Source organism: Bactrocera latifrons, unplaced genomic scaffold (assembly GCF_001853355.1).
Source record: "Bactrocera latifrons isolate USDA-ARS-PBARC rearing strain unplaced genomic scaffold, ASM185335v1 scaffold_42, whole genome shotgun sequence".
NCBI lineage: Eukaryota > Metazoa > Arthropoda > Insecta > Diptera > Tephritidae > Bactrocera > Bactrocera latifrons.
Window position 1 is genome coordinate 198,813 of NW_017537068.1, and position 27,417 is coordinate 226,229.

General features: G+C 36.2%; 5 protein-coding genes across 12 annotated transcripts in view; 4 read left to right on the top strand and 1 right to left on the bottom strand.

Annotated features, from left to right (window-relative positions):
- LOC108972717 (probable G-protein coupled receptor Mth-like 14) overlaps window positions 1-1,174 on the top strand; it is a 15,869-nt gene extending 14,695 nt beyond the window's left edge. For all 6 annotated transcript variants that reach the window (XM_018939444.1, XM_018939445.1, XM_018939446.1 and 3 more), the window contains exons 6-7: window positions 420-627; window positions 682-1,174. In XM_018939444.1, the coding sequence (XP_018794989.1) occupies window positions 420-627; window positions 682-928 (455 nt within the window). In that variant the 3' untranslated portion in view covers window positions 929-1,174. The remainder of the gene's footprint in view (window positions 1-419; window positions 628-681) is intronic.
- A 3,741-nt stretch (window positions 1,175-4,915) lies between these two features.
- Window positions 4,916-10,277, top strand: LOC108972741. The gene is made up of 2 exons (XM_018939497.1): window positions 4,916-9,320; window positions 9,424-10,277. The coding sequence occupies exons 1-2, from the start codon at window positions 5,254-5,256 to the stop codon at window positions 9,485-9,487; spliced, it is 4,131 nt and encodes a 1,376-aa protein (XP_018795042.1). The 5' UTR covers window positions 4,916-5,253; the 3' UTR covers window positions 9,488-10,277.
- A 2,632-nt stretch (window positions 10,278-12,909) lies between these two features.
- On the top strand, window positions 12,910-15,488 carry LOC108972745 (islet cell autoantigen 1). The gene is made up of 4 exons (XM_018939502.1): window positions 12,910-13,364; window positions 13,438-13,623; window positions 13,684-13,929; window positions 14,000-15,488. Exons 1-4 carry the CDS (start codon window positions 12,981-12,983, stop codon window positions 14,438-14,440), a joined length of 1,257 nt encoding a protein of 418 aa, XP_018795047.1. The 5' UTR covers window positions 12,910-12,980; the 3' UTR covers window positions 14,441-15,488.
- Window positions 15,283-17,587, bottom strand: LOC108972744 (dnaJ homolog subfamily C member 2). The gene is made up of 3 exons (XM_018939501.1): window positions 17,236-17,587; window positions 17,022-17,167; window positions 15,283-16,961 (listed from the first exon to the last, which is right to left on the bottom strand). Exons 1-3 carry the CDS (start codon window positions 17,481-17,483, stop codon window positions 15,499-15,501), a joined length of 1,857 nt encoding a protein of 618 aa, XP_018795046.1. The 5' UTR covers window positions 17,484-17,587; the 3' UTR covers window positions 15,283-15,498.
- Window positions 17,588-18,908: 1,321 nt separating this feature from the next.
- Window positions 18,909-22,936, top strand: LOC108972716 (sphingosine kinase 1). Of its 3 annotated transcripts, XM_018939441.1 has the most exons (6): window positions 18,909-19,211; window positions 19,272-19,322; window positions 19,392-19,596; window positions 19,742-20,611; window positions 21,745-21,844; window positions 21,914-22,936. In XM_018939441.1, the coding sequence occupies exons 4-6, from the start codon at window positions 19,782-19,784 to the stop codon at window positions 22,802-22,804; spliced, it is 1,821 nt and encodes a 606-aa protein (XP_018794986.1). In that variant the 5' UTR covers window positions 18,909-19,211; window positions 19,272-19,322; window positions 19,392-19,596; window positions 19,742-19,781; the 3' UTR covers window positions 22,805-22,936. The 3 variants fall into 3 exon arrangements, with proteins under 3 accessions (XP_018794986.1, XP_018794985.1, XP_018794987.1); XM_018939440.1 differs by lacking the exon at window positions 19,272-19,322; XM_018939442.1 differs by lacking the exons at window positions 19,272-19,322; window positions 19,392-19,596.
- The last annotated feature ends 4,481 nt before the right edge of the window (window positions 22,937-27,417 follow it).

Here is a 27,417-nt window from a genome sequence, read left to right on the forward strand (position 1 = left end):
AACACGTAATGATTTCATTACATTAAATTTAATTGAAATTGCGCAAAATTTATTTGAAATTAAGTGGAGTTAATTAAAGTAAGTTGGTTTAATGTTGATATTAAATTTAGCAATTTATATTAAATAAAATTAATATAATAAAATTGAATTAAAGTAAACTGAACGCGATCTAATGAAAAAACTTAAAATGATTGTATAATCAACAGAAATACTAAATTGTATGATATTTATTTAAGTTTGATCGAGAAAAAAATAATTAAAATTAATTTAATTTTAAATGGTTTACAGAATATAAAACTGAATTAGTTTCAATTAAATTAAAACAAAATTAATTAAAAAAATTCAAGTGCATTGAATTCATTGAATTTTCATAATAGTGAATATTAATAATAAAAAATTCATATATTTCTGTCTTACAGCCATTCGCGAGTCACAACGATATTTTATACCACCAGTATCGTCGTTCCTCTTTTTATCATTTATAGTAATGATGATTTCGTTCTTCGGCTTTCAAAAAATTAAGAAACAGAAAGTAGAGACTGCCGCAAAGGATAGTACAAATGGCACTGTTCATGCAAATATAATTGTCGAAATTGATGAAATGAAATATGAGGAAGTGAAGAAAGAGTAAGTTTGATAAAATCGAGTATTAACTGTGAAATAATTATTTTTTATTACAAGCGCCAAATGTATAAGCTTTCTTGGTGTAATATTAATTGTATCATGGCTACTGGAAATTGTCACATTCTATTCACCCGGCCCAGACGCTTACCTTATGGTCATGGAAATGATTAATGGGTTACAAGGTGTATTCATAATGCTGATATTTGTTGTGGTACGACGTAGGCGCACAGTTATTTTGAGGTGGTGGTACGATAGAGGTTCACATAATGTTGAGGATGTGGAGCTCGAGGCGATGAATAAATAAATGAATATCGAATTTGTGCGCTTAAATAAACATAGTGCATAGGAAAATACATACTTAAATGTATGTATATGAATACATGCAAAAAGCAGGATAGTTATTAGTTTAGATTTTTTTTTACTATACTATTCTTATTTTAAGTAAATGAAATACTTAATTGAAAATTATTAAACACAGAATTAGAGTTTTTGTTGATAATCTAAGGCCAAAATGTATTTTTTGTAATTAATTTTTGTTTAAATCAAGAACCGAAACCCTTACCTTGTTGTAATTTATATAACTAATTTTAAATAAAAATATTTTAATAACTTATATTTAAAATTTTATTTTTTGGGTTCCGGATTTATTTGTTTCACAAAAACTACACTGTGAATATAAGGCCCGGTTCACAATTAAACGGTTGAATTAAAGTACTTCTAGGCTGGGATTTAGAATAGCATAAAATGTGTATGTACGAATAAAGGAGCACCTCTAGATAAAAAAAGAAATATATATATATACATATATGTATGTATATATGTAGTTTCCACTGACTTATAGTTTTTGAGATATTTGCATTTAAAGTCAAACTATTTAAAATGTGTATTTAATGTATTTCTCCTATTTATAATGCATTTTACACTAATATTTTTTACTTTTATATCCACCAACACTTCATTCGGTTCGTCGTAATAATTAGTGCAAAAATACCTTTTATTCCATATTTCATTTTCATTGAAATCCATTTATTCATACAATAAGAAAATGGTTGCAACAAGAAAAAAAATAGTATTACCATATTTCGTAATGAATAAAATGAAGAAGGATTATACCGTCGATACAAAATTCATTATGAGTAATGTAAAATCTTTCAGAATTTCCTGGCTAGGGTAATTTTTTTGAAGCGCGGCCGAAGACCGCCACCGCAGAAAGGAGTTTAACACAAAAGAACTGAAAACGGCCGGTGTTGGTTATTTTTTTGAAGCTCGGTCGAAGTCCCGCAATGCAGAAAGAAATACTACGCAAAAAACTAATAATGTGTTGTTATTTCCTGTCATTGCGGTATTATTTGTTTTATTTATTTTTTGGTTCTTTCGTAAATATGTGGGTAAGGTAACACTGATTACAATGGTAGACACATAATTTGTGACATGAAAATTCTTAGGTGTTTCTAATTTAGTTTTATACCCTGAAGTCAAATCTGAAAAGAGAATTTTTCTATCACCCACATATGTATATACTATAACCTGCGACTTTGCATTTTACAAGACATAAAATTTCAGTAAACGGTGTATTTTATGATCATTTTATTTTAAAAAATTTATCAGCAGAGTAACGGTGTCCGAATCGGGAACGTCTTCTATGTTTGGATAGCAAATGTTTTGAGTTCCCATTCTTTTACGTTTTTAAAATTACTGTGTTTAAGATTTTTAGGTAAAATGCCTAGGCAGTGCGTAAATAGTACCAACAGTTTTTGTAATGTGTGCGGAGAACTAACTCTCAAATCTAGAAAACGTAATTTTACTCCTCATGTGCTAAAAGCTTACGAACTGTATTTTGGTGTTAAAGTTGGGTATCAAATCAAAGCAAATAAGCTCCTCATATCTGTTGTAAAACTTGTGTAATAATGTTAACAGCTTGGTTAAAAAGTTCAAATCGTAAAATGGCCTTTGCAGTGCCAATGTTTTGGAGAGAACCTAAAGACCATGTTACAGACTGCTATTTTTGCCTCACGAATATTAACGGTATAGGACCGAAGTCTAAACATACGGTTAAGTACTGTAATTTACTATCAGCTTTAAGACCTGTCAACATGAAACGTGATTGACGTCTATTCATTGATTCCTTTAATCTTATTTTAAAGGCGGTATTGGTTCTTAACGGTAACAAATATCCACCTGTGCGCTTAGCTCATGCGGTTCATACGAAGGAATCATTTGAGAATATGAGAGTTCTTTTAGAGCATATCCGTTATCAAGAGTATGGTTGATCAGTATGTTGAGACCTCAAAGTAATAGCCCTTTTTCTTGGAATGCAACTAGGGCATACGAAATATTGTAGCTTTCTTTGTGAAGAGGACAGCCGTGCGAGAGACTGTCATTATGTACACAAGCAGTGGTCAGTACATTAGGCACTCACTCCGGGACAGTTAACAGTTAACCTTACTACCACCTTTACATATTAAATTTAGTTTAATGAAGAAGTTTGTTAAGGCAATGGACAGAAATGGAAGCGGGATCTTGTATTTGAAACAAGATAGATGATTTCTAAGAGTCAGTGAAGCAAAAATTAAGGAGGGCATATTTGTGGGTCCGCAAATACTTAAGAGAACTAATGAAAGATAAAACATTTGAGGAAATGCTCATTGAAACTGAAATACATTGGAAATGTGAAAGTTGACAATTACAAAGATGTTGTGACTGAACTACTTACTGCCTATAAAAAAATTGCTTGCTGGACTCCTATCTGGATTTTTTCCCCGAAAATTTAGGGAGAGTAAGTGACGAAAATGGGAAACGAAACCGATAGTAACACTTTTAGATCCTCTTTGGTTAATAAAATAAATATCTATCGCTGTTTTGTTGTGTTAAACAAACATCTCCATAGCAAAAAATATATAGATGATAGAAGAAATCTGTAGCTTTTTTCTGTGTTTGTGGCAATTTTTACATAATAAACAAAACTTTGTTCTGTTCATGTCACAAAAAACATGGGTATTTTGGTTTACCAATATTATTAGTTAGAATGCAAAGCTTTTGTTATTGTGTGAACAAAATCAATTGAACAAATACTAAATCTTGAATAAAAGTTAGTTTTGCACTATTTATCATAAAATAAATGAGTAGAAACAATTTAGTGAAGTGTTAGTGGATATCAATGTTAAAAATATAACCATAAAAATCGTTGTAAATTGGAAAAACACGCATTTTAAATAGTTGAATTTTTAAAGTTTAAATGCAAATATCAAATCATAAGTCAGAGGCAACTATACAAGTATATACGTATGTGCATATATATTTTCTTGATCTGGAGGTGTTCTTCTATCCGTACATACTTATTTTAAACCCCGAAATCGGGAAAATCCTATTCTTAAACTAACCCTACTTCTATGCACTAGATTATTAAATAAATTAAGTTTTACGAGAAGTTTGTAACATTAAGAAAGAAACGCCGGACTCTATAAGGTATATAAATTATCAGCACGACGAACTGACTCGATTTAGCCATGTCCGTCTGTCTATATATACGCGAATAAGTCCCTTAGAATTTTGCACACGTCATTTTTTAAGGAACTCATCATTAGTCGAAACCGATATCGGACTACTACAGCATATAGCTCTAATACAAACTGAACGATCAAAATCATGTGTTATTTGGAAAATTTGTATTTAACGAGGTATCTTCACGAAACTTACCATCGCATTTTTTTAAGTAATTTCTTATTCTTTTATTATTTTTACTATCGTAATCATTTCTTTAACTTTGTCAAAAATCGTATAATAAATCTAAACCAAGAATCATGGTCAAAAGATTTGACGGTCTTTGGAGGGATAAAAATCAGGGTGTCACGTCTATTGACTTAGCACCATTCTTCAAAATATTATCGGCCGCTACAAATTACTGTAAATTTGCAACAAGTTGTCAGCTTTAAAATATCCAGTATTTTTAAACGGATTAACATAAAAGTACATATGAACATATATAAAAAATAAGATATTCATGCTTAATTAAGTGTATTAGCTTTTAAATATTCTAACGACTTTTGAATATTCGCTATTTTTGGTTGTGGTTGGAAGATTCACAAATTGGTATTGAAAACAACGAATTTTCTATGCTGAAAATACTGTTTGTGTATTTTATTCTAATTGGAATCTATTTTATTTAACTTTTTCTCACGGGAAATTGCTAGAGTCTGACAACATTGTTACATAAAAGTACTTTTTCTACTACATTTTTCACTAACATTGCCAGAAAATGTTAACCCTGCAGGTGTGACTATGATATATACAAAATTTTCCATCGATTTTAAAACGAAAGTGTAAAAACAAGCAAAAATGTAAAAATTTGATAATCTGTAAATGTAATTAAACTAACTGCTTATAATTTAATGAACTATGTATTTACACAAAATGTTGATTGCTTACGAAACAAATTAGAGGAACAAATGAAAATCCATATTGCCGAAGTTGAAAGTGGTGGAAACAGTGGAATACCGATAAAGGTAACGCGAATACAGCAATTAAAATTGGTACACATCACCTACTATTGGAATTTATGGAAACTCTTGTTAATCAAAAGATGAGAATCGCCTTAAGTTGGTGTTAGCGAATTAGCTGGTGCCCTAAAAAATGCCGAGGGTAAACAACGCACACGCAAAGGACTCCAATGGTTCCAATGTCAATGTAGCGACGAAGGTACGAAAGAATGCCATTAAGACAGAGGTGGAAAGTCCAGGTGAACAACATGTTTTTCACAGAAAATCGGAAAGGAGAAGAGTGGCGCGAGATATATTTTTGGTTTTCGAAGAGCAACCTTGCCGGCGGGTGCGTGGAGGTGCTAACAAAAAGAAAACAGCGCAAAAACCAAAATTCGGCCATTTGATGGTTGAGGATCCAAGTCGTCCGTCTAAAGGGCTATTGCGTGACATTAAGAATGAACCAAAATGTTATCTTAGCGATGAATGTACGACCATAACTGCGCCCACAACAGCAACAAAAACAGTAGCAACAAAAGAAAAAAAGAATACACCAAAGGTGAATAGCCGAAAAGAAAGTAAACCTTTAGTAGTGACGGAAAAAGTAACAGAATCCACTAAAGAAATCAAAAATGATGATCCTGTAGCGCGTGTCAATCCCATATTTTTATGGGTGAAACAAGATGACACACGTATCGTTGAAGTGCGATGTGAGGATTACGACAAAAGAAACCGTATACGTATAAAAAAGACTTCAAACGGTTGGCGGTCAATACCGCGTACTGACCCAACTACGTCAAAGATAGTTAAAATTTTGCAAACACCACTGTTAAAAGTAAAACGTGAATTATATGAAAATAATTTATTCCAGAAATGCAATGAAAATATTTGCGCAAATATAAGTAGGCAAATACCAATAGATGTCATTGAAAAGCAAAGCTTTATATCGGATAATATTGAAGAAAATATGCCGGCTTGTATAAAAAGCGTAATTTCAGATACAGTGATTAGTAAAGAAGAGGTTGAGAGTAGTGCGAAGGTGAAACATAAGAATAAAAAAGTAAAAAGCAAGAAGAATAGCAAAAGAGGTAGAAAATCAGCTAAAATTAATATTCCAAAAACTGAAGTACATCAAGATGATATTCCAGAAATTATTACCGATAATCATTTTGACACACATTTAGATAGTCAAAATGAAGAATGTTCAGTGCAAATTGAGCAGTCGATACAATTAAATTCGCAGACAATACCAGACTTCAATGAAGTGTGTGTCAATAACCATAATAGTATAATAGAAGATAATATGATTATCAACAAGGTGGATGAACAAGCAGAATCTCATATTGACTTGAAAAAACAAATAGTTGAAGCAGAAAATACACCGGAAAGTTTATCAGATGTAAATGTGCGGCCTCATTTAAATGAAAAAGTTATAGAAACAGAAACATATCAACACCAATCAACGCATTTGCAGCTGTGTCCGATAACTGGGCTTTTCTTGCCCACAATAATTTGCGAAAGTGACAATGAGGGAGAGAGCATAGATGTCGCGCCCAAAGACTGCGACGTTAATACTTTTAATACGAACTTTTTGCCCAAAGATATATTAGTGGATTTGGCCGACTGCGAAGAAGACGATAATAATATGGAAAGTAGGGAGAAGTTACATACGTTGAATGCACATTATGCTACAAATTTAGATTCCGACACCAAAAACCTTAAAGATCTACTAGATGATGCTGATTTAATGCAGCATTGCAGCGATAATGCCAACAGCGATGCTGATATTATTGATTCCATAGTTAAACGCAGCTGTGAAAACAATTTAATACAGGCGACTGAAACACTTAAGGAGGCTGATGTACCAACAACATTTAACACTTCGCAATGTGAAGATATGGCACAAAAAGATTTGCTAACCGAAGCAATACCACTACACATAATTGATGAGTCGGTGCGTGACTCACCAAAATGTTTGTCTTTCAATGAAGCTGGTGAAATCGAGGGCCTCAATGGTGAATTATTTCAGTCAAATAATTTTATGGATACTTATGAAAAAGACTCTAGCGTTGAGGAAGTTAGTTTGAGTGATGATGGTAAAAAAACTGAAAGTACGGATGTAATGGCATTATCATCGCCAATAGCACTTAAAGACAAACTGCATGACGATGTGATAATGGACGAGACACCAAAAGACTTAAGTTATAAAAAAAGAGAAGAGGTTTGCCCACCATCCGAATCTCGCAGTCAGTGTGCTGTAACGTCGAGTTCAGATATCGTTAAGTCACCACAGCAAGGTGAACTACCCACTATAGAAACAACTTCAGAGGCAATCAAGAATTTAATATTGGAGCAGTTTATTAAATTAAACGCATTTAATGCGATACCGACACCAGTAGCAAAACAACAATCAGAGCCTATGAATCTTGGCAAATCACATAGTGATATAAATATAAGCAACGATTGTAACGATTATGCTACATCTACAAATTATATTGAAACAGTTGTTATTGATGATAATAGCGATGAAGAGCCAATGAAGAAACGTGTGCGGAATAACGAAAAACTCAATAAAAATAACGCTATTGATGAAACGGTACAAGTAGTTCAAGCCATTCAGACGGTAGCTCCAATACCAACATTGATCGATAAGGATCCAGATCCTCTCACGCAGTTACAGTTACTCATTAGAAATACACAATGGAAAGTGCCGGATCCAATACTTGTGCCAAAGGATAGGTTGCGAGCAGTATTAGCTTCACCAGCACGCGAAATTCCACTTTTAATTACCACTAGGCCGGAATTAAGGCTACCTGAGGCATTTGCTTACCCCGAGATTATACAAAATCCCAATATATTGGTAATTTCGATGGCGCAATTAGAAGCTATTTTGAAAAATGAAATGGAAATGGAAAAAAACAAAGATCAATGTGCTCTGGTAGATCCAGTACTTGAGTTGCAGCCAGAAAACACAAAGAAAATTAATACTATGCCTTGTACAAATAAAAACAAGCCGCTTATTGAGCCGAAAAGCGTAAAAGTTAAAGAAGCGCCATTGAATCCACCAGTGCCGCCACCTAAATGTTCACATGTCGAGTCAAATTTGGCTTCCGATATTAATGCTGCAACGTTGGCAGTATTAAATCAAATGTTGTGGTTACCATATTTTGGGCAGTTATCGCAGGAGTTTCTCAAGACATTAAAGAATCCTCTATCCGTACAAAACAAATATGCGAGCATACTGCCACCACTATACAATCACCATCTTGGCCTGCAACATTTAGATGAAATGTACAAGAATTACGTTAAGCAGATGACGGCCTTAAAGCACATCAGTGCTGCAGAGACACCTGTTAACAATGCGTTGCCAAATTTTACACTGCCACTAGGCGCATTCCAGCCCACTATGGAGACGACGGTCTTTCAGAAAATGTTGCAACATCAAATGGCTAACTTTTTGAATATAAATCCTTTGGCTACATCTGAGAACGTAACCATGCAAACGCCAATACACAGAGGCGTTGTTGGAAAGAGTCCAGCACACGAAGGAAATGTAAATGTTGATCATATGCTTGGCGTTGAAGAAAAGAAGGCCAAAAGTAACACGACCACAACGACGACAACAGCAAATACTACTCCTGACATTGGCGCCATAGTCGCTGGTGTTGCGGAGAAGTCACTTAGGCACAATAACAATAATGCGCCATTAAGTTGTGATATCGCGATGCCTGAAAGTGTAAATTATAATAAATACGCCTATATGCAAAAACAAGAAATTGATAACAAGCCACGTTTAACGTGCAAATCTCTTTCAAATTTATTAGAGCCGGAAAGTGTGCCGTCGTCGCCGGCGGTTCCAGTGGTCAATCTTACCACAGATCACATACGCAATGCGTCACATGAACACACTACAAATAGCCAAATTAACACAATCATCAATAAGGATACAACCATCACGGTTGCGCCAGCGACTGCGGAGGTAATGTCTTTCAAAACTGCAAAACTGAATAAAGTCTCGAGTGCATGTTTGAATGCCACACATGAGCTGGCTAAACAGAGAAAACGCGTTATGAACTATACTGATACGGCGGTGGCATCTACGCCTGCTGTTACTACAGCAACAACAGCATCTTTAGAGAGCCAAACGTCGAGTCGAAACATTGTGTCCGACAACATTAATGTAGAGACCAATCAGGCATTGTGGCATCCACTGTTTGGAAGGTAAGATGTAAATGAAAATTTTGAGGTATACATTTGGAATACATAAATCAGTTCTATAAATTGTTAACAGTTTTAAAACGTTTTATAATCTACATAATTTCAGTAATGTAAAACCTGGCTACAGCAGTCCCTGGCAATGGACCACTGTAACGGCAACGGGTGAATGACATTCAAGGGGTCTCAAGGGACCCAACAGTTATGAAAATGAACTTAATGAGTTCTTTAATACCTCTAATAATGTGCATTATGCTGCTGCCAAAGCACACAGCGCCCACACCAATCATAATCATAACAGCGGTAACAGCAACAACAACAACAGCAATACCAGCAGCAGTTGCAATGCGAAATCTAACGGTGGCAACAATAACAACCCAATCAGGAATAATGTTAGAACATGCATGACCACCAACACAACACATAACCCCATAGATGCTAGCGGCAGCGGCGGAGGTATCGGCAGCAGCAGTAACAGTAGTGGTAGTTGTAACAACAGTGGCAATAACAGTTATCAACACAGTTTACAGCAACAAACAACAGCGGCCGCGGCGGCAGCAGCTGTGGCAACGACGCGCGACCAAATAAACGGTTATGCAAGCTTCAAGGAACCCGAACGCTTTATAGAGCATAATTTTTGGCAAACACAAAAGCAGGCTGCTGCTGCCGCAGCCGTCGCTGCCACGCATGCGACCAATCAATGGTCACTTAATAATAATCGCAATTATATGAGTAATCTATCGCAAATCTCATATTCGAATAACAGTCAACCGAACCAAAGTTCATCGCCGTATGTGCAATTCAATCCCTACATGAACATGAATTTAAATATGAACATGAATCAGCGTTCATTTTTAAATAGCGCGCAAACAACGGATAAAAATGCAATGCATTTAAATCATTTCGATAAGCATAATATGCGTTTTGGGGAATACGACTGTACATTGCGCTAAACAAAAAATACATACATATATGCTAAGCAATGAAAAAAAGCCGAACATCTCGTAACAATTAAAATAGGAGGTATAAGAAACCCATACACACCCACATACAAATAATAAATATATCATTGTACTGTTGCGCAATGTACATGTTGAATATAACCTAATATGTAAGCATTCAAACATACAACCATATACACTTAACATAATATACATAATTGCATACCCATTAGATACAAGTATAATATGTGGTATTTAAGTTGAGCGTAAATATCGAGATGTCTGCCAGCACATCATTGAGGAAATGTGTCCTGGAATTACACAATATACTAGAATATTTTGTTAGGCCTATTAATGTTCTTAAAAAGTAAACAAACATATTTATGTGAACTTGATTAGTGAATTTGTTATCAGTAGTTTGTTACACCATATTGTTAATCGAAATCTATCATGATGCGTTAATATATAATGTATATAGAGTTTTTTTTTTATCTAGATGTATTATCCTTTTTTAATAAAAAGCAACAAATGACTATGGTGACTATGTAAATTATTTTATGAGTACTTCTCTGATGATTTATTGATATTCTATATACTTATAAAATGCATATGTGGTCTGTTAAATTTATATAGCCAATAGGGACAGGCAAAATAAGTGAAAAAACAAATAAAAATATTATTAAATTAAATAACACAATAAACCCCACAATGATTACTTTCCGTTAAAATTGTGTTCTAGTTATAAAAACATTTTCAAACAAGTAAGGAAGGGCTAAGTTCGGGTGCAATCGAACATTTTATACTCTTACAACTTGCAAGAATTAAAGCCAGGGAAATACCTTAAAATGTAAAACGTCAACCAGAGGAAAGGAATGTCAATTTTATATATATGTACATATACATATACATATATAGCTCATACACTGTCCGAAAAATTCAGCATAAGGTTTGTTAGAAAAACGAAAATCCTTATAAGTGGCATTTGGGAGTTGGGGTAGTATCGACTCGATTTTATCCAATAACTGTTATCATGCCACATACCAAATTATAGTATTCTGTCTGACTTTCAATTGTATTATATATCTCACACATCGAAAGATATTTTCGGTCAAAAGTCAACTATAGATGGTTTAATTTCGACCTTTTTTTAGCCAAAAGGTGGCAATCTTTAAGTGAGTTATTACTTCAAAAATTTGTTCCGCTTTATTAATTACTTCTTGATTTGTGTGCTGGAAAGTGAAAGAATCAAACGGAATTTTAAATTGTGTTATATAGGAAGTGGTTGTATTCAGATTTCGTCCATTTTCACGAGCGGTGTTATCTTCCGATTTCATCCATTTTCACACTGTCGTTAGGAGTTCGATGTTAGCAAATTTGGTTGCTATAGCTTTAGTGGTTTAGGAGATATGTACATTAAACAAATTAGAGGGCGGGACCACGTGTTCCTTCCCACTGCGATCTTCTCTGCCAAATTACATTTACATATGTACATATGTATCTTAATTTAGTAGTTAATTATGGCATTTTAAAGGTTTGCGGTTAATGGCATATCGTGGCCACATCTACAAATTAATAATTTTTTTTTTGTACTAAGGTACCACATACCAAGTTTAATAAAGATATCTCAAATTTTACTTAAGTTTCAGCTTGCACGGACGAACGGACACCCAGTCATCCGGAATTTAAATTTTCTCGTAATTCTTATGATTTTTGTCTTTATAACCCTATATCTACCTCCCTTAGTTTTAGGGGAACGTACAACAAAACTATGTATAATACTCTGTAGCAACTGGTTGCAAGAGCATAAACATTATATTTCGACATTTAACTCTTTTAATATCTCGCAATATTTTAATCGAACATGTTGTTATATATGTAGATAAAATACATTTCTGAAATAATTGGAATAATGTTGTCGAGTTGGCAGTCTTTGCTCGAATAAAAATCCGGGTCCGTTCCAGTTGCATAGACCCCACTGTCGTTGGAATAGGTAGTTTCATAATCGCATTACTTTATCATTCATTAGCGAACAATATAATATTTTGCATCCTCCAAAATATGTTTTCCGCATTATAAAAACAATAACATAGTTCTCTTTCCTTAAAGTAAATTCTTGTAGATCTGGTTTTATTATTAATTTTGTTTAGGATAACCTGTTGTGTGAGTATGCAAATTCAATAATAAACTAATCAGTTATAAAATGGTCATCTGGGGATCAGGTGATTAATATGAGTATTATTAAGTACAAAAACGTATTCGTAAATAAATATGCAGATTTTTTGTTCATTGACAACTCATAGCAGGCATTTTTAATATAATTTCATCAATTCCTATATAAAAAATACTTTAGAATTTATGTTCAATTGTTTACGCATTTCTGTGCAATACGGCAAACTTGTTGGTGTTTTCGCCCGGAAACATATATTCATTGCATACTTTTGCGAGACGCTCATTTAGAATACTGACACTGTTTCGAAAGCTCATTTCCGTTAATAATGCGAAATATCTTTTTATCAGTTCGAAATTATTAAGCAACAAAATAAAAGGAGGTATTTAAAAAAATGGTAATATATAAAAAATAGTACGCAAATATGGTATCACTTGCGATTTTATTTTAATTGATTAATACGCAGGCGCCGTTGAAATATCTTCATTCAATGACAGGCAATCAGCGAATTTTCACATCGACAAAGAAAATATATATTTTTGCTAAAAACCAACAGCTATGCTGCATCATCAATTCTGGATAACAAAAAAAACGGTGCAGCGTAAACTTGGCACCAAGGAAGATGCACACATTATCTCATCTGATGCTGATCTCGATGCAAAGATTGAAGTTTACAAGTCAATAGCAAGCACCAGCTTCGAATTGGGAAAAATCATTGACCAGCTGCAAGAAAGACTGTGCATACTGTCGCAGGAGGAGTGTGTTTTTGGGCGGTTCCTTAAAGAAGCTGGGAAACGTAGCAAAACCACTGGCCAAAGCATAACAAATACGGGCAAAGCAGTTTCATACAGTGGGCAACAGCGTATGTGTGTTCGCGTGCCATTGCTAAGACTGCATCATGAAGTGGAAGTATTTCGCAGCAGAGCTGTTTGCGACACCCAGGTGTGATAGGAATTATGATAGTGGATACATTAAAATTACTTGAGTAATGCTTTTATTTGCAATTTTACGGCAGGCGACGCTCCAGATTATGGAAAAAGAACGCACTGAATATCGTGCTGCGCTTTCGTGGATGAAGTCAGCCAGCACGGAATTAGATCCAGACACCGGTAAAGGTCTAGACAAGTTTCGCACAGCACAGACCCATGTGCGTACAGCTAAGCGTAACTTCGATAGTCTCTCGATGGATTCGATTCAAAAAGTATGAAATAAATATATGGTATTTGTTAGCATGCATTTTTATTACACACTATTTTTCTAGATTGATTTGCTGGCTGCGGCTAGATGCAATATGTATTCACACGCATTGGTTTCATACATGAGCGAATTAAAGGAGTTTGCCCAAAAGACGTCCAGCACATTCGAGACAATATCAAAGTCTTTGCTACAGAAACCTAAATATGATTTTTGTGTACTCAAGGAGTTGACACAAAACGAAGGCAGGGTCGATGCAGACAAGATTGATGACATCGTAGCGTTGGATAAAGATCAATCATTATTTTTTGAAGTATAAACAAATATTCAAATGTACATTTTTGAGAAGTGAGCACTTATATTCATTTCGATTTCTATTACAGAGTGAATACAGCGATGAAAAAGATAGTACAAGTCAAACCCAAGCAAATAACACTGATATATTGGACACGGCTGTGACGAACGACAATACGCTCATTGAACTTGGAACAGCAAATGCTGATGATGAGCTTTTAATACCAACCGATACTATTGACTACAATAACGCAGTTACACAACAAAGTATATGGTCTGGCCTATGGCCACTTGGTCATTCCATAGGTCACAGCAACAATAATGTTAAATCAATGACAAACGAGAAAACTATTTTGGATTTAACGCAACACAATTTGAAAATGAATGAAAATATAATCGACGATTCTGTCTCAAAAACAGCGAAATCAAGTAATTGGATGGATCTTTTCGCAGAATTAGATCCTTTAGCTAATCCAGAGGCATTTGATTTGAAGCTAAGCGGTGGTCGTTTGAATGCGCAACAAATTTAAGTTCATTTACATAGCACATTTAATAGTACATTCAAATATAAAAATATGTTTGTATAGTATATTGTCACAAGAACGGAATGACTTCAAAAGTAAGCTTTTTGCTTACTTTAATTTTTGTTAAAGAATGTAAAATGACTAGAACAAATATTATTTTCCAAAATTTATGCCCTAAACAGGGTATATTAAGTTTGCCACGGGGTTGGCTACACCCATAAAAATTCAGGAGACCCTATAAAGTAAAGATTTAATTGATCCGTCTGAAATTTTACACACGTCATTTTCTCTCGAAGAAGCTGTTCGTTTGTTGGAACACCTATAGCATTTAGCTGCCGTACAAACTGATTGATCAAAATCAATTTCGAATGTAAGGAATTTTGACAATGTCTCCTTCACGAAATTTAAAACAGATTATTATTCAAAGCATCGCCCCATTCTGCGGAAAAATTAAATCGTCCATAAAAACTAGCCCTTCAAACTTAAGTTCTTGTATGGAATATTACATTTATTTGCGGTATTTTCACAAAATTTCGCATGGGTTTTCACAAAAGGTATGACTTTAATCTCCTAATTATCTGACCGATAAAATTCAAGATTTTTTATACTCATTTATTCTATAAAAAATGCATTTGGGAGGGCTATCTTAGGTTAATGCTTTTCCTTATTTAAACTGTTTTTTTTTTCATTTACCTATCGCCGCAAAGAGTTTGTTCAATATAATGCATACTAGTAAATGAAGCATTTATCAGCTTTTACATTTTGTCATTCCACATTTATAATACATGCGTACACTAAGTTTTAGATAATGCGCTAGCAGAAACAAATTTAGTAAATTAAAAATTGTATTGGCTGTCAGTAAGCAGTTATATTTTATTGTAAGCGACATTAACACTTCATATTTTACTAGTGTTATATTGTCGCCATTTAAAGTACATGTATAATGCGCATTAATCATATTACTATTTCTCTATATATGATTTAACGTGTTTATTTGAATTATATTACATAAAATCCATTTAAAGGGACAAATAAATAATCATTTTTATGTGTATATGATTTAATCATTTGACCGATTGTTGGGCCTCTTTTTTTGAATTCACCAATTCCACAAGTTCTTTGACACGACGCAAACAATCTTTCTTGGTTCTATTCGGTATGCATTCAGCTATTCTCTCCCAGCGATCAGGTGTTGAGATTGGATAAGTTTTAATGGCTTGTTCTAGCAGCGCCTGCTCCTCTTTTGTCCACGTTTTTGGTACGGTTGTTGACTTGTTCGATACCTTGTTAGCAGTTTTATCATTATCACTCGGCTCTTTGTTACCATTTGTACTTACATTGGCCTCTACATTGTTAACATTATTCACAACTGGTTGATTGACTGTGATATCATTGCAAGTCTGTACATCCTTTTTGGATTTATTGAAATTTTCGAATGCAGTATCATTTGCTTGTGTTTTAAGAGAACTTTTTGAGAAGTCACTATTTTGCATAGCTTTTGCTTTATTGAGAACATCACGCGCGGTCACTGTCACACCAGCGGTGGAGTGTTGGTTTATAAAAGCAGCGATCACATCCCAACGCTGTGATGTGCCAGCTGGAAACAAATTGACAGATTTTATCAGTAGTTGCATATTTTCATTGTTCCAAACATCATTCTTCTTCACTTCTTTCTCATTCTTAGTCACTTTCTTTTGCTGTGTTTGATTGAGCTCTTCCAGTTCGGCGGCTATTTTCTTTTCAACCGTTTTCAATGCAACAAAAAAAGCATTTTGGCCCTTCTTTTCAATATCTTTGTTAAGTTCCTGCAATTCAGTTAAATTGAACATCTCACAAATCTTTTCCACACCTTCCATATTTTTAAGTGTCTCTTTATCATTGTTTCCATAGTATTTGGCTTCTTTTAATCTGTCGCGCAATGTCTTTCTTTCCTTTTTCAGAACCTTCTTCATTTGTTCCTTCTCGATGCGTATTTGCTCGATTCGTTTTTGTTCAGCTTTTTCAGCACGCTCCTTCGCCAACTGTGCTTCCCGTAGCGCACGCTCTTGTTCGGCCTTTTGTGCCTGTGCAGCGTCCATTTTGGCTCGTTTAGCAGCCAATTTTTTTTCTTTCTCCTCATTTTTAAACTTTTGTATACGTTTATCATTATTGTAAGCTAAATCGACTAATGCACGTATACGCATCATTTCTTCCTTTTTTCTTTTTATACGTAGCGCTTTATTTTCCTTTTCAATCCAACGTCTTTCATCTCGATCTTGACCTTTTTCTTTGTCTTCTTCATCCAGATAACTGAATTCCCGCCAAGACTTAAAGTCGTACCAAAAGCTATAGAACTCTTCCACGTGTTCACGTTTCGAATTTTCATCGCCGAATTTTGGCACATTTTTCTTTTCACTCCAACGCGCATTTAAGTCAAAACATTTATTAAAACATTCGTAAATGTTTTTATCAATCTCTGCTTGAGTCGGAAAAGAGTCATCAAACTCGGGATCAACAGAGTCGTAAGCGCGCCTTGTCTTCGACGTGCCTGTTTATAAATGCACATAATTTAGCATAAAACCTTCATTCTAATTTCTTATACACCTACCAAGTATTTCATAAGCTTTAGTAATACAAGTAAAATAATCTTCATCAGTGTTTACTTCTTCGCCTTTTGCTTTCCGCTTGTCTGGGTGATGCATTAGCACCATACGTCTGTAAGCACGCCGTATATCGTCGTCTGTAGCATTAAATCTGTAACCAATTACGTGTACACTTTTAGAACACCTGAACAATTATTAAATGAAAACGTGTTTTATTACCTTAATTTACCTAATCCAAGTATTGCATAGTGATCATGATCTTTCCATTCTTTGGGATCTAGGGATTTCAAATAGTCCACATCGACCGCGAATTCTTCAGGTAACTTATCCACCGCATCGTCATTGCTCTCTGCCGCCTCTTCAGTGATAGCGTTGTATCTATTTAAATTGAGAAATGCTAAGCCTACGCGTTCAACATTTCTATGACTAAATGCAAAATCGCAATTAATTTCCACAAATTCCAGCATTTTTCGCCGAGATCAACAATAATTTTGAAAAAATATATAAGCAAATCGACAAGGCATACAGCTGCCTGGTGGAGGGTCGTAATTGTCAAAAAGAACAACCACGAGATGATTGCTATTACCAGATTGTTAGAAAGTAGTTGCCAGTCGATGATAAAATATAAAATAAAAGACCTAGCAACACTCTTGATAAAAATTTAAATACTGTAATTGTAATATATTTGCAATAAAAAAATGTGACGGTTAGTATTACACTAAATATAAATTAGCATTGATATTGAAACATATTTCTCAATAAATTGTCTACTCTGTAATTTACTCTTGAGTTCGATCACTGGGTTGATTAATAAAGTCCCAATTTATTAACATTTACCTTTATTTCTAATTCGAATAACTTAACGCTTTATTACTTATTATCCGAATTAACAACTTGTTACTTATGTCAAAATTGTTCTAAACACGTCATGTGTTGAACACAATGCTCGCGACAGACTGCAAACGACATTTGTCGAATATTAAAATACACACGTTCTTATGGACAGACCTATTTTGACAGCTGCACGACTACACGACTGCAGGCCGACAGTTGTCGTTCTCGCTAACTTCAATATATTCTTATATTTGCCAACGACAGTAGAGTTGACAGTAGAGAGATGAAGAAGAGTGGTAATGCCACTAATATAAAATATATATATATATAAACTGTAATATCACTCAAAGCTCTAACAAACCTGACGTTATTTTACAAATAAAAGCATAAAATAGCTCTATTACATCATTTATAATCACAATTGATAATTTAAAACAAATAAATTTACTTATTTACTTATTTTTTGCTTAAAAAATTTCACTTTGAACGAAATATTAAAATTTCATTGAAGTGCAAGGGATTAGTATGGCCACAACGAAATTGTGTACATGCAAAATGGACAACTGYGTTGTTTTGTGTACATGCCGGCCATTGTTATGTTGCTGCCCTCTCACAAATGTTCATGTAGTAGGATTCACAACGCCATTTTCAATTCACTGTTGTGCTGCTGCAGTCTGTCGCGAGCATTGTGTTCTGCACATCAGTACTCTAACTGGAACTTTGTTTGTTGCACAATCCGGCAGCCGCTATATAGTAGGTGATACACGTTCTCTGTCACAATATGATTTGAAATAATCGGGTTTGCTTTATTTATCTTAAAATTTTATATTTTAAGATTTTTCAACTTTACGTACGTGCCTGTTTTTATATTATATTTCAATTTTTTGCGCACCCAATAATCAATTGAAAGAAAATAATAATAATGCAGTGGCAACACAATTTTAACTGATGGCCACTGTAATCTTGACAGATTTCTTTTCTCTCTCCTTTTTTTTGAGAAAAGCGAAACAAAGTTATAATCCTTCATACATACGTATATGTATTGTATATAAATTGATTCTACTGGTCCATCCACGGTTCTATTTAGTGATAAGTGAAATTATACCTGCCCGAAAGAAATTTTAATTGCAAAATAAATTGAGTATAAAATCAGTGGGAGTGTATAATATAAAGAAATATGTATTGTTTAAACAACGAATGCACAATTTCCTTAACGATTTCCGTTTTGTACTGAGATTTGTTAATGCAACTTCCGCTGTGGGAATACTGTGCTTAAGTACGATATCTCGTGCACTTCTAAAGACATGAGTAATGATGCAGCATAACCGTTAAATTCCAAAATACAGCATTTTTTCTTATTGGTGAGAAAAACTTACAAATGTATGATATATATTGTTGAGTAAATATACCTTTGTATTAAGGTTATACGGTATGACACTAAAAACACTGAATCTACTTTATGGCATCTCAGAGTATGTCCTGCATACATAATTTTGGAAACTAATTAAGTTTTATTTTTATTTGCATGAATCGATTATTAGAAATTAACTCCAATACAAATTGTATACACAAATAGACCAGAGAATTATTTTGCAAATGTTCGCTGTCGAACCTGCACCTTCTCATTGTTTTATGTTCTCTGGATAGACGTTGTCATTAAGAGTGACATGCTGCATGAATGGACTGTTAACATACATAAAAATACGTTTGCCACTCAACAGGGAAGTTGCAATTGTATGAAAATAGGTAATAATAATCTTAATTGAAATAAAACACATAGTGCAAAAAGCTGTTTCCGATAGCTCAATAATAGATATGCCTTTGTGATTCAAATATTTTTTAATACCTTATTCGCTTTTGCCACTAAATAGACTTGTTCTTTCTACAACAGGTGATATACTGTAGCTGCTTGACGAAACTTCCACGAAAAAATGGAGGTCGAGGAGTTGACCGATATATTTTACACCAGCGACAAAAAGGGTCAGGTTTGTCGCGTCAAATTAAATGGTCAGGGATTTACTTTGCAACGCGAAACCACCAATAACCGCTCCAGAGAGCAACTCATCGGATTGGATGATATAGTTGGTAGTCGTTGTATTGTCGTGAAGAAAGATCGACGCGGCTGCTCCATGCTCTGTAGTTCCGCAGCACAAAATGATGGAAATCGAAGCGATAGTGGTGATGATACAAAACGGAAATATAACGCTATTACCTTTCAGCATAACGATGCCAGCGCATATCTATACGTCTTTGCATATATACTAAATAAGAAACACCTACGAAATATCATACGTCGTGAACGTACTGTCTTGAAACTGCGCTTCCGTTCCTTTGATACCTTTGGAGATAATATGCGCGAAGCAGAACGTTGGTATCATACAGTTAGAGCGTTTAAAGGACGCAGTTTGGGCTATAATGACATCGATGAACGACGTATATTGGTTTTATTAAATCCGAAATCTGGTTCTGGTAAGGCACGAGATATTTTCAATCGTCAGGTAGTTCCAGTCTTAAATGAAGCAGAGCAACCGTATGATTTGCATGTAACCAAGCATGCCAATTATGCGCGCGAATTTGTGCGTGTGAAAGTTTTAGATAACTACAGTGGCATTGTGGCAGTTGGTGGCGATGGCCTATTCTTTGAGATACTAAATGGCTTGCTGATGCGTGCTGATTGGTTGGACGCACGTAATATAGTCTTGGGCATAGTACCATGTGGTTCCGGAAATGGTTTGGCACGTTCCATTGCGCATGTGTGTGGGTGAGTAAATATATACTTAACTGAATATTTCAGTTAAATTAAGGATTAATTAAAATGCAAATAACTGCTAAATTACTCGACATAAAAGTAAGCATTTGATTTTTGAAGCTTGAAAAAGAAAAGTATCATCACGAATGCCCTGTTTCTATGCGAGTTATAAGGAAATATTATCGGTAGTTGGATAACAGATTTTAATGTGCGCGAGTTATTAGGAAGTGTTATCGGTAGTTGGATAATAGATTTTAAGGTTGTAACCAAATAAGATGAGTTACGAGTAGCAAAAGTTTCATTGTGTTAAATTTTTATAATAAAAGAGAGATCATCTGATGATCAACGTCGCGAATTGGTAATACTAACTAACCAGCAAAGATCCACGTACCCACGACAAACCGTGACTACGGAAGCAGATTTATATCAGGGCAAGGACTATGAACTCTGCAATATTTCTCCAAATTATTTCAGCGACGTTGTTTACCTTTACACCAAAAAATGCAAAATTTATTTATTATAAAATTATATGGTGTTTCGATTGGCAATAATACGTGTAAGCAAAAAAAGCTTCATGGACGAGAGTTTACAGTTGGAGGTATATACATAAATAAGCCGAAAAGGAACTCATAAGCAGATTACGATACGAAGGAAGATTTCATTACTAAATTTTTCTTTGAAATATTGGATATAAGGTATTAATGAACATGTATTTAAAAGCTTTGGTTTTTCGTTTGCTTGTATTCTTTTTCGGTATTGGTTGTTAGGGAAAAAGGTCATAAATTCCGTTTCCACGTTGGTCGAGAGTACGTCGGATTGTTATCCACTAAAGAAAGTTACTATCATTACTATCACAAAAATTTGTAATTGAGAAAGATCTTTTTGAAACGAGGTTTAGCAATAAACCAGTTTTCAACAGAGCGAGTTTCATCAATGTCCTTTTTAGGTAGGATATAAAAATGAGATTCTAAATAAGTACATGTCGACATATCTTGCGCTTTCTAAGATATTGAGACATAAAATCCAAGGTCGATGAGATGATTTGAGAACGTCTTCCGCAACAATGTGTAGTATTAAAATAGGTTGTGGAAACCATTTATACTGATTATTAAACTAGTTTATTGAATCATGTATTTTTTATTCAGGGAACCCTATGAACCAAAGCCAATCTTGGGCGCCACACTTACAATGCTAAGTGGCAAGTCGATGGCTATGGATGTTGTGCGCATCCAACAACAAAATCAGGTAAATTTAAGAAATTTTAGGTTCAAATATGAAATTTAATCAATTTCGTTTTATTTTAAATATGTACAGATTCTCTACTCGTTCCTCTCGGTAGGTTGGGGTCTTATCTCAGACATAGATATCGAAAGTGAACGCCTACGTTCGCTTGGTTATCAAAGATTTACCATTTGGACATTGCATCGTTTAATTAGTTTACGTACATATCGCGGCAAAGTATCATATCTTCCCAAGGAAAATGTTTACATGGAAAGTGACACAATATCATTGGCAGAGCCGCTGCCACTAAAGCATAGTAGAAGTTGTAATACATGTTTAGATACGCTGAATAGCGGCTGTTTTCAATCCACCGATTGCATTGAAGCCAGCAAATACTATGACGTCATTTCACTGCAAAACTCCATCAATCAATCGCTAAAATCACGTTGCGATAGTTGGTTCTCGCCTGCTTCCTGCCGTAGTACTTATCATTCCGTGTCGGAGAGTATTTATCACAGCGTCGATGGTGGAAGTGATGCAGAATCGCATTTGCAACACAGCAATTTGAGTGTTCATTTATGTGGCCCGACGGGTAGCGCACCAACGCTGAATGAGCCGGTGCCTGCATCATGGGTGGTGGAGGAGGGCGAATTCGTGATGGTGCATGCCGCCTATCAAACCCATTTGGGCAGCGATTGTTTCTTTGTGCCGCAAGCCAAATTCAACGATGGCATCATTTATGTGGTTATCATTCGTAGCGGCATCAGTCGTTCGCAGTTGTTGAACTTTTTGATGGGCATGAGTTCGGGGACACACGTACCCGTGACTAATAATGAATTTGTCAAAATGGTGCCAGTGACAGCGCTGCGCATAGAACCATACGACAATGAGGGTATTCTCACTGTCGATGGGGAGCGCATCGAATTTGGTCCACTTCAGGCGGAATTGTTGCCTAGTATGGTGCGTGTTATGGCACCAAAGTGAGCTTAGCCAAATTGTGGCGGAAATAATATTCAAAGTGTTGTGCACCATTTAATTCCTTTACGATGGCTTTTATTGTTAAACATTTTGTATGTTTTGTTATTTATAGTAAACGTATGTATGTATATTACAGAATAAAAGGTCAAAAATGAAATAATGTAATTTTATTATAATATGTTTGTAGAAAATTGTAAGATTATCGAAAAAGAGGACTAGTTGTCCTTGGTAGTCAAGCAATCTCTCAGATTTTAGGGAACGTCACTTCTACAGCAACTAGGCAGCACAAAGCTCTGCTCAGAGGCCAGACTGACATTTAATTTAGCAATCAAAAAGAAAGAGCTACTGCACTTCTGCGGGCGCATTTCTCGGAAACAATTCGGGAAGACCAGTGTCTACCTGTATTCGAACACAAGCCATCTCGCATATATTGGGTATTCGAAAAACAAAAAGATTACTGCGCACTTAATCCTGTGGGCTATGGCTTCGTTCGCGAAATTTAAGTCTCCGGGGGCGGATGGTATCTTTCTAGCACTTTTACAACAGGGAGAGCATTTTTTACTCCTACACCTTGCTGGAGTAATGAGGTATAACCTTTCATTGAAACGTGGATTGTGAACTTCGTAGATACATAATTCGCTGGAAGGAGAGGAAGTAATGTTATGTGTCTTTCTAGACATCGAAGGTCCTTTTATTAACACATACGAGTTGCATGGGAAAAGTAATGTAGCAGCACCGGGCAAATAGATAGAGGCCGTACTGCGGGCCAAAGCAGCTGAAACAATGGTAGGGATACTAGGATTCGTCGCTGCACTATAAGAGGCTGCCTTCACGGTAGAGTTCTATTGGAGTGGAGTGCTATCTTATGCAGCACTTGAAGTGCTTGAACTCACACCGCTTCAGTTAGTAATCAGTCAGGTAGTCAAAAGCACACTACTTCATATGAAAGTAGAAGGGTTTCGCAGAGGTACGGTAATATCATCCTAGTGTATAAAGGACATAAGTGGAGTAATACTATTGGCTCTTCTCCCAAGAGTCAGCAATACCAAAAGAGTACATTTCACTAAGAAGTTAGCAGTAAGGCTGAATGGAATAATTCTACTCTCAAATAGGAATAGGACTATCAAGTGGTACACCGATGGCTCGAAAACGTCGGTTGGAATTGGTGCAGGAGTGGCAGGACGCCAACTCCAAGCTCTCTAAACCTATGGGAAATTCTCCGAGCATATTTAAAGCAGGGGTCTTTACTATAAGTCGGTGCGTAGAGATAAACCTTCAACGCAACGATCGTAACGAACGACGTGATCAAATGACTACTGATGCAGAAGTGTATAGAACGGCTGAACGGAAAGTTCTATCGGAAAGTGCACCTTATCGGGGTGCCCGATCACAAAAGTATAGCCGGGAAAGAACTGGCTGATGCCCGCTTCGCAGGATCCCCTAACGTAGACGGGCTTGAATCCTTCATTGCGGTGGGTTCTGATATCATAAAGGGGCTGCTCCACAAGGAGGATGGAAAAGGCAGGGAGAAGTATTGAAAATTGGGTACACAGCTGTCTGCAGTCGCATGACAAAAGCCCATGATTCCAAAGCTCTGGTCGCTCAAGGTAAATAGAAAGAAAGGCTTAAGCGCAAAAACACGTATCACCTTGTAAAGTAGCCAGACTCTCCGCAATTTATCCTCTGAGCACTATTATCATTATGTATTATACAATAAGCAAAAACAATTTTTTTCGTTAGTTTATTTTACGTTATGTTGCTTTTATCCAATGAAATAAAAAAAATTTCCGAATAGGGATCCATCGCCTTAATAGCACCTAGTAGAATATTGGAACTAATCAACATGTTGGGGCAATTTGGGTCATTGTGACTTAGGAAAGGGCCAATAGACCTTAGCACGCGGTGCAATCTTCATTCATTTATTTATATATTTATCTATGATATTTTATAATAAGTTGTTGTTGCAAGCATGACTTCAACAACTGCCGCCGGGTTTAATGTCCAATTTATTTTCTTTCAACATTGTCCTTAATCATTAAGGAATTAATCTTTTCGCGGGAATTAACCATCTCCGCCGGTTGCATATTGTTAAAGACTCTCCCGATGTCGAGCAACGTACCAATAATAAATTCCTTGTCGTGCAAAGCAATGTCGACTGCTTTTAATGTACCATGCAACAGAAACGAGGATAGAACAGTAGTTTCAACAACTTCTCGCTGCTCACGGTCATATCTATCACAATTTCTTAGATACCCCTCTCCATGAGGCTCTTTTGACTTTATTCAACTTGGACTTGTATACAGCCAGTCCAGCCTTTGATGAAGAGGCAGGCGATCTGATCTCCGCTAGCTTTGATTGTCCACCAAAGGTCCCTTTAACTTTCTGAGTTTTCAGATTTCAAAAAAATTTGGTAAGTAAGAATATTCTGATATTCTTATGTTATAGTGCGTAAATGGGTGATATCGAATAATAACCACGCCTACTTACGTTAAGATACAATTTTCACTTCCATCTGATTTCTTCAGTTTTCAGTATACAAATCAGGTACATAAATATAACGGGATAAAAAAAAAAACACGAATAGCACCTTTCAGGTACGCCATCTTATGACCAAAAAATTTTCAAATCGGAATAACACTATTCATAACCCAAAGAAGCGTGAATATTTCTTATTAGGCAACAGGTCTTATGACCAAAATTTGTCCAAATCGGACAAAAACTATTCACGGCTCTAAGTACCGAATATGTGGCCTCCAGTTCATAATGTAAACTTTTTATTGAAAATATCGGCCAGTCTGAGAGATATATTTAAGGTATTCGGAGAGAATTCTTTTCTCATAATATTATGCTCATATGTCAATAGTGGATCGAATTAGATCAGTAATTCCCATAGTCTCCTTATACCTAATAGACATATTTTCGAGTATCCGGCTGACTTTTTATTGCCTAGTAGTATGTAGTGAAAAAGTAAAAAAAAAGTGTTTGTTTTTTTGTTTTGTTTGATAATAATGATGTATGTATATGTTGTGTTTATAATGGATAAAAAATGAATGAAAATTTATCCTAGGCTCCTTATAACTAATATCAATATTTTCAAACATCCGGTCATTCTTCATCTTTACTAGCGTAAACATCGCTTACGCGATTAAAAACGAATTTAATCGAAATAACCTTTTCAGCGTAGTCGGCGTCAGAGGTGGCATGTTACAGGTGGACTATATGGACGAGTTGTCCGCCAACTGGCTGCGGGAATTTGCCCCAATGCTAGAAGGCTGGACCGGTCCTGTCCTCTGTGCAAAAAGGGCGGAGGATCTGCCGGTCATGCACAGGATGACAATGTTTCTCCCCCGCAGCGAGAACTGGGGCCTCAGCATTGCGGCCTGGCGCGTCGTCAGCAGCCAGTTAGAGGAAAAAGTTAACCTACGAGGATGGTGATTGTACCTTTACATCGATGACGAATCGTACAGGTACTCCGTGCTGCAAGCTTCCGCCTATTTTACAGGTTCAGCATGGTGGTCATGAGGCCGCACAAACCCGTGACCGCAGGGAGCAAGGAAGCAGGGAAGGCTGTCACTCAGCCGAGCGGCAGCGGGTCCAAGCAGGACACAAAGGTGGCAAACAAGGTGATGGAGAGGATGCAGGTGGACGAGGTGGCAAAATAACCGAGCGTGAGCGCTGAGCAGACTACGCTAGTCGCAACCGCTGACGTCCCGGTTGCCCAGTAAGCCGGGCTATCCTCATCTCAGGAGCTCCTCGAGAGACTAGGCGACCATGTGGACAGCAGCGCGAACGACGGAGGGGATGTGGACATGCCCCCCTCGAGGCACTACTTTAATGGCCGTCGACGCGGAAATTGCCCAAGTGAGCTTGCATCACGCGGACGGAGTCATAACGAGCAGGTTCACAACGGATAAGTTGGGCATTTTGCTGATCCAAGAACCTTGGGTCTATAAAGGAGAGGTCAAAGGCCTCAAGACGGCACATAACAAGGTAATCTGGGACCTCTCTAGTGAGCGACCAAGAGCATGCATAGTAGTCAGGAATAATGTCGACTTTTTCTGTATTTCAGAGTTCCTGACGCAGGATTTTGTGGCGGTACAGGCCAGAGACTGGGAAGGCAGAGACTTCGTCCTGGCATCAGCCTACTTCCCAGGGGAGGCAGCAGCAGCACCCCCTGCAGTGGTGGCAAGGCTAGTGGAGTACTACAAGAGGTACAGGCTGCCCCTCATTATCGGATGCGACACGAACTCTCACCATGTGGAATGGACTATTAGAATATGTATTAGGTAGTAACTTAGCTATTGAAGATGTGGGCTGCGAACCCACCTTTATAACTATAAGCAGGGGGCAGGTGCTGGACATCACCTTCAGCAACGAGCATGCAAATGGATGGGTCTTAAGGTGGAAGGTCTCAACGGAGCTCTCCCTCTCAGATCACAGAATTGTAAGGTTCGCACTGAAGATTGAGGTCAGGCAACTTCCCCCTAGGCGCAACCCTCGAAGGAACAACTGCAGTGCCTTCAGGCAGATGCTACAGGGTGAATTGAAAAGGAAGAGGCAGATCGATGATAGCGTTACGGGCTCGGGAATAGAGAGCAGAGTGTTGGCACTGAACGGTT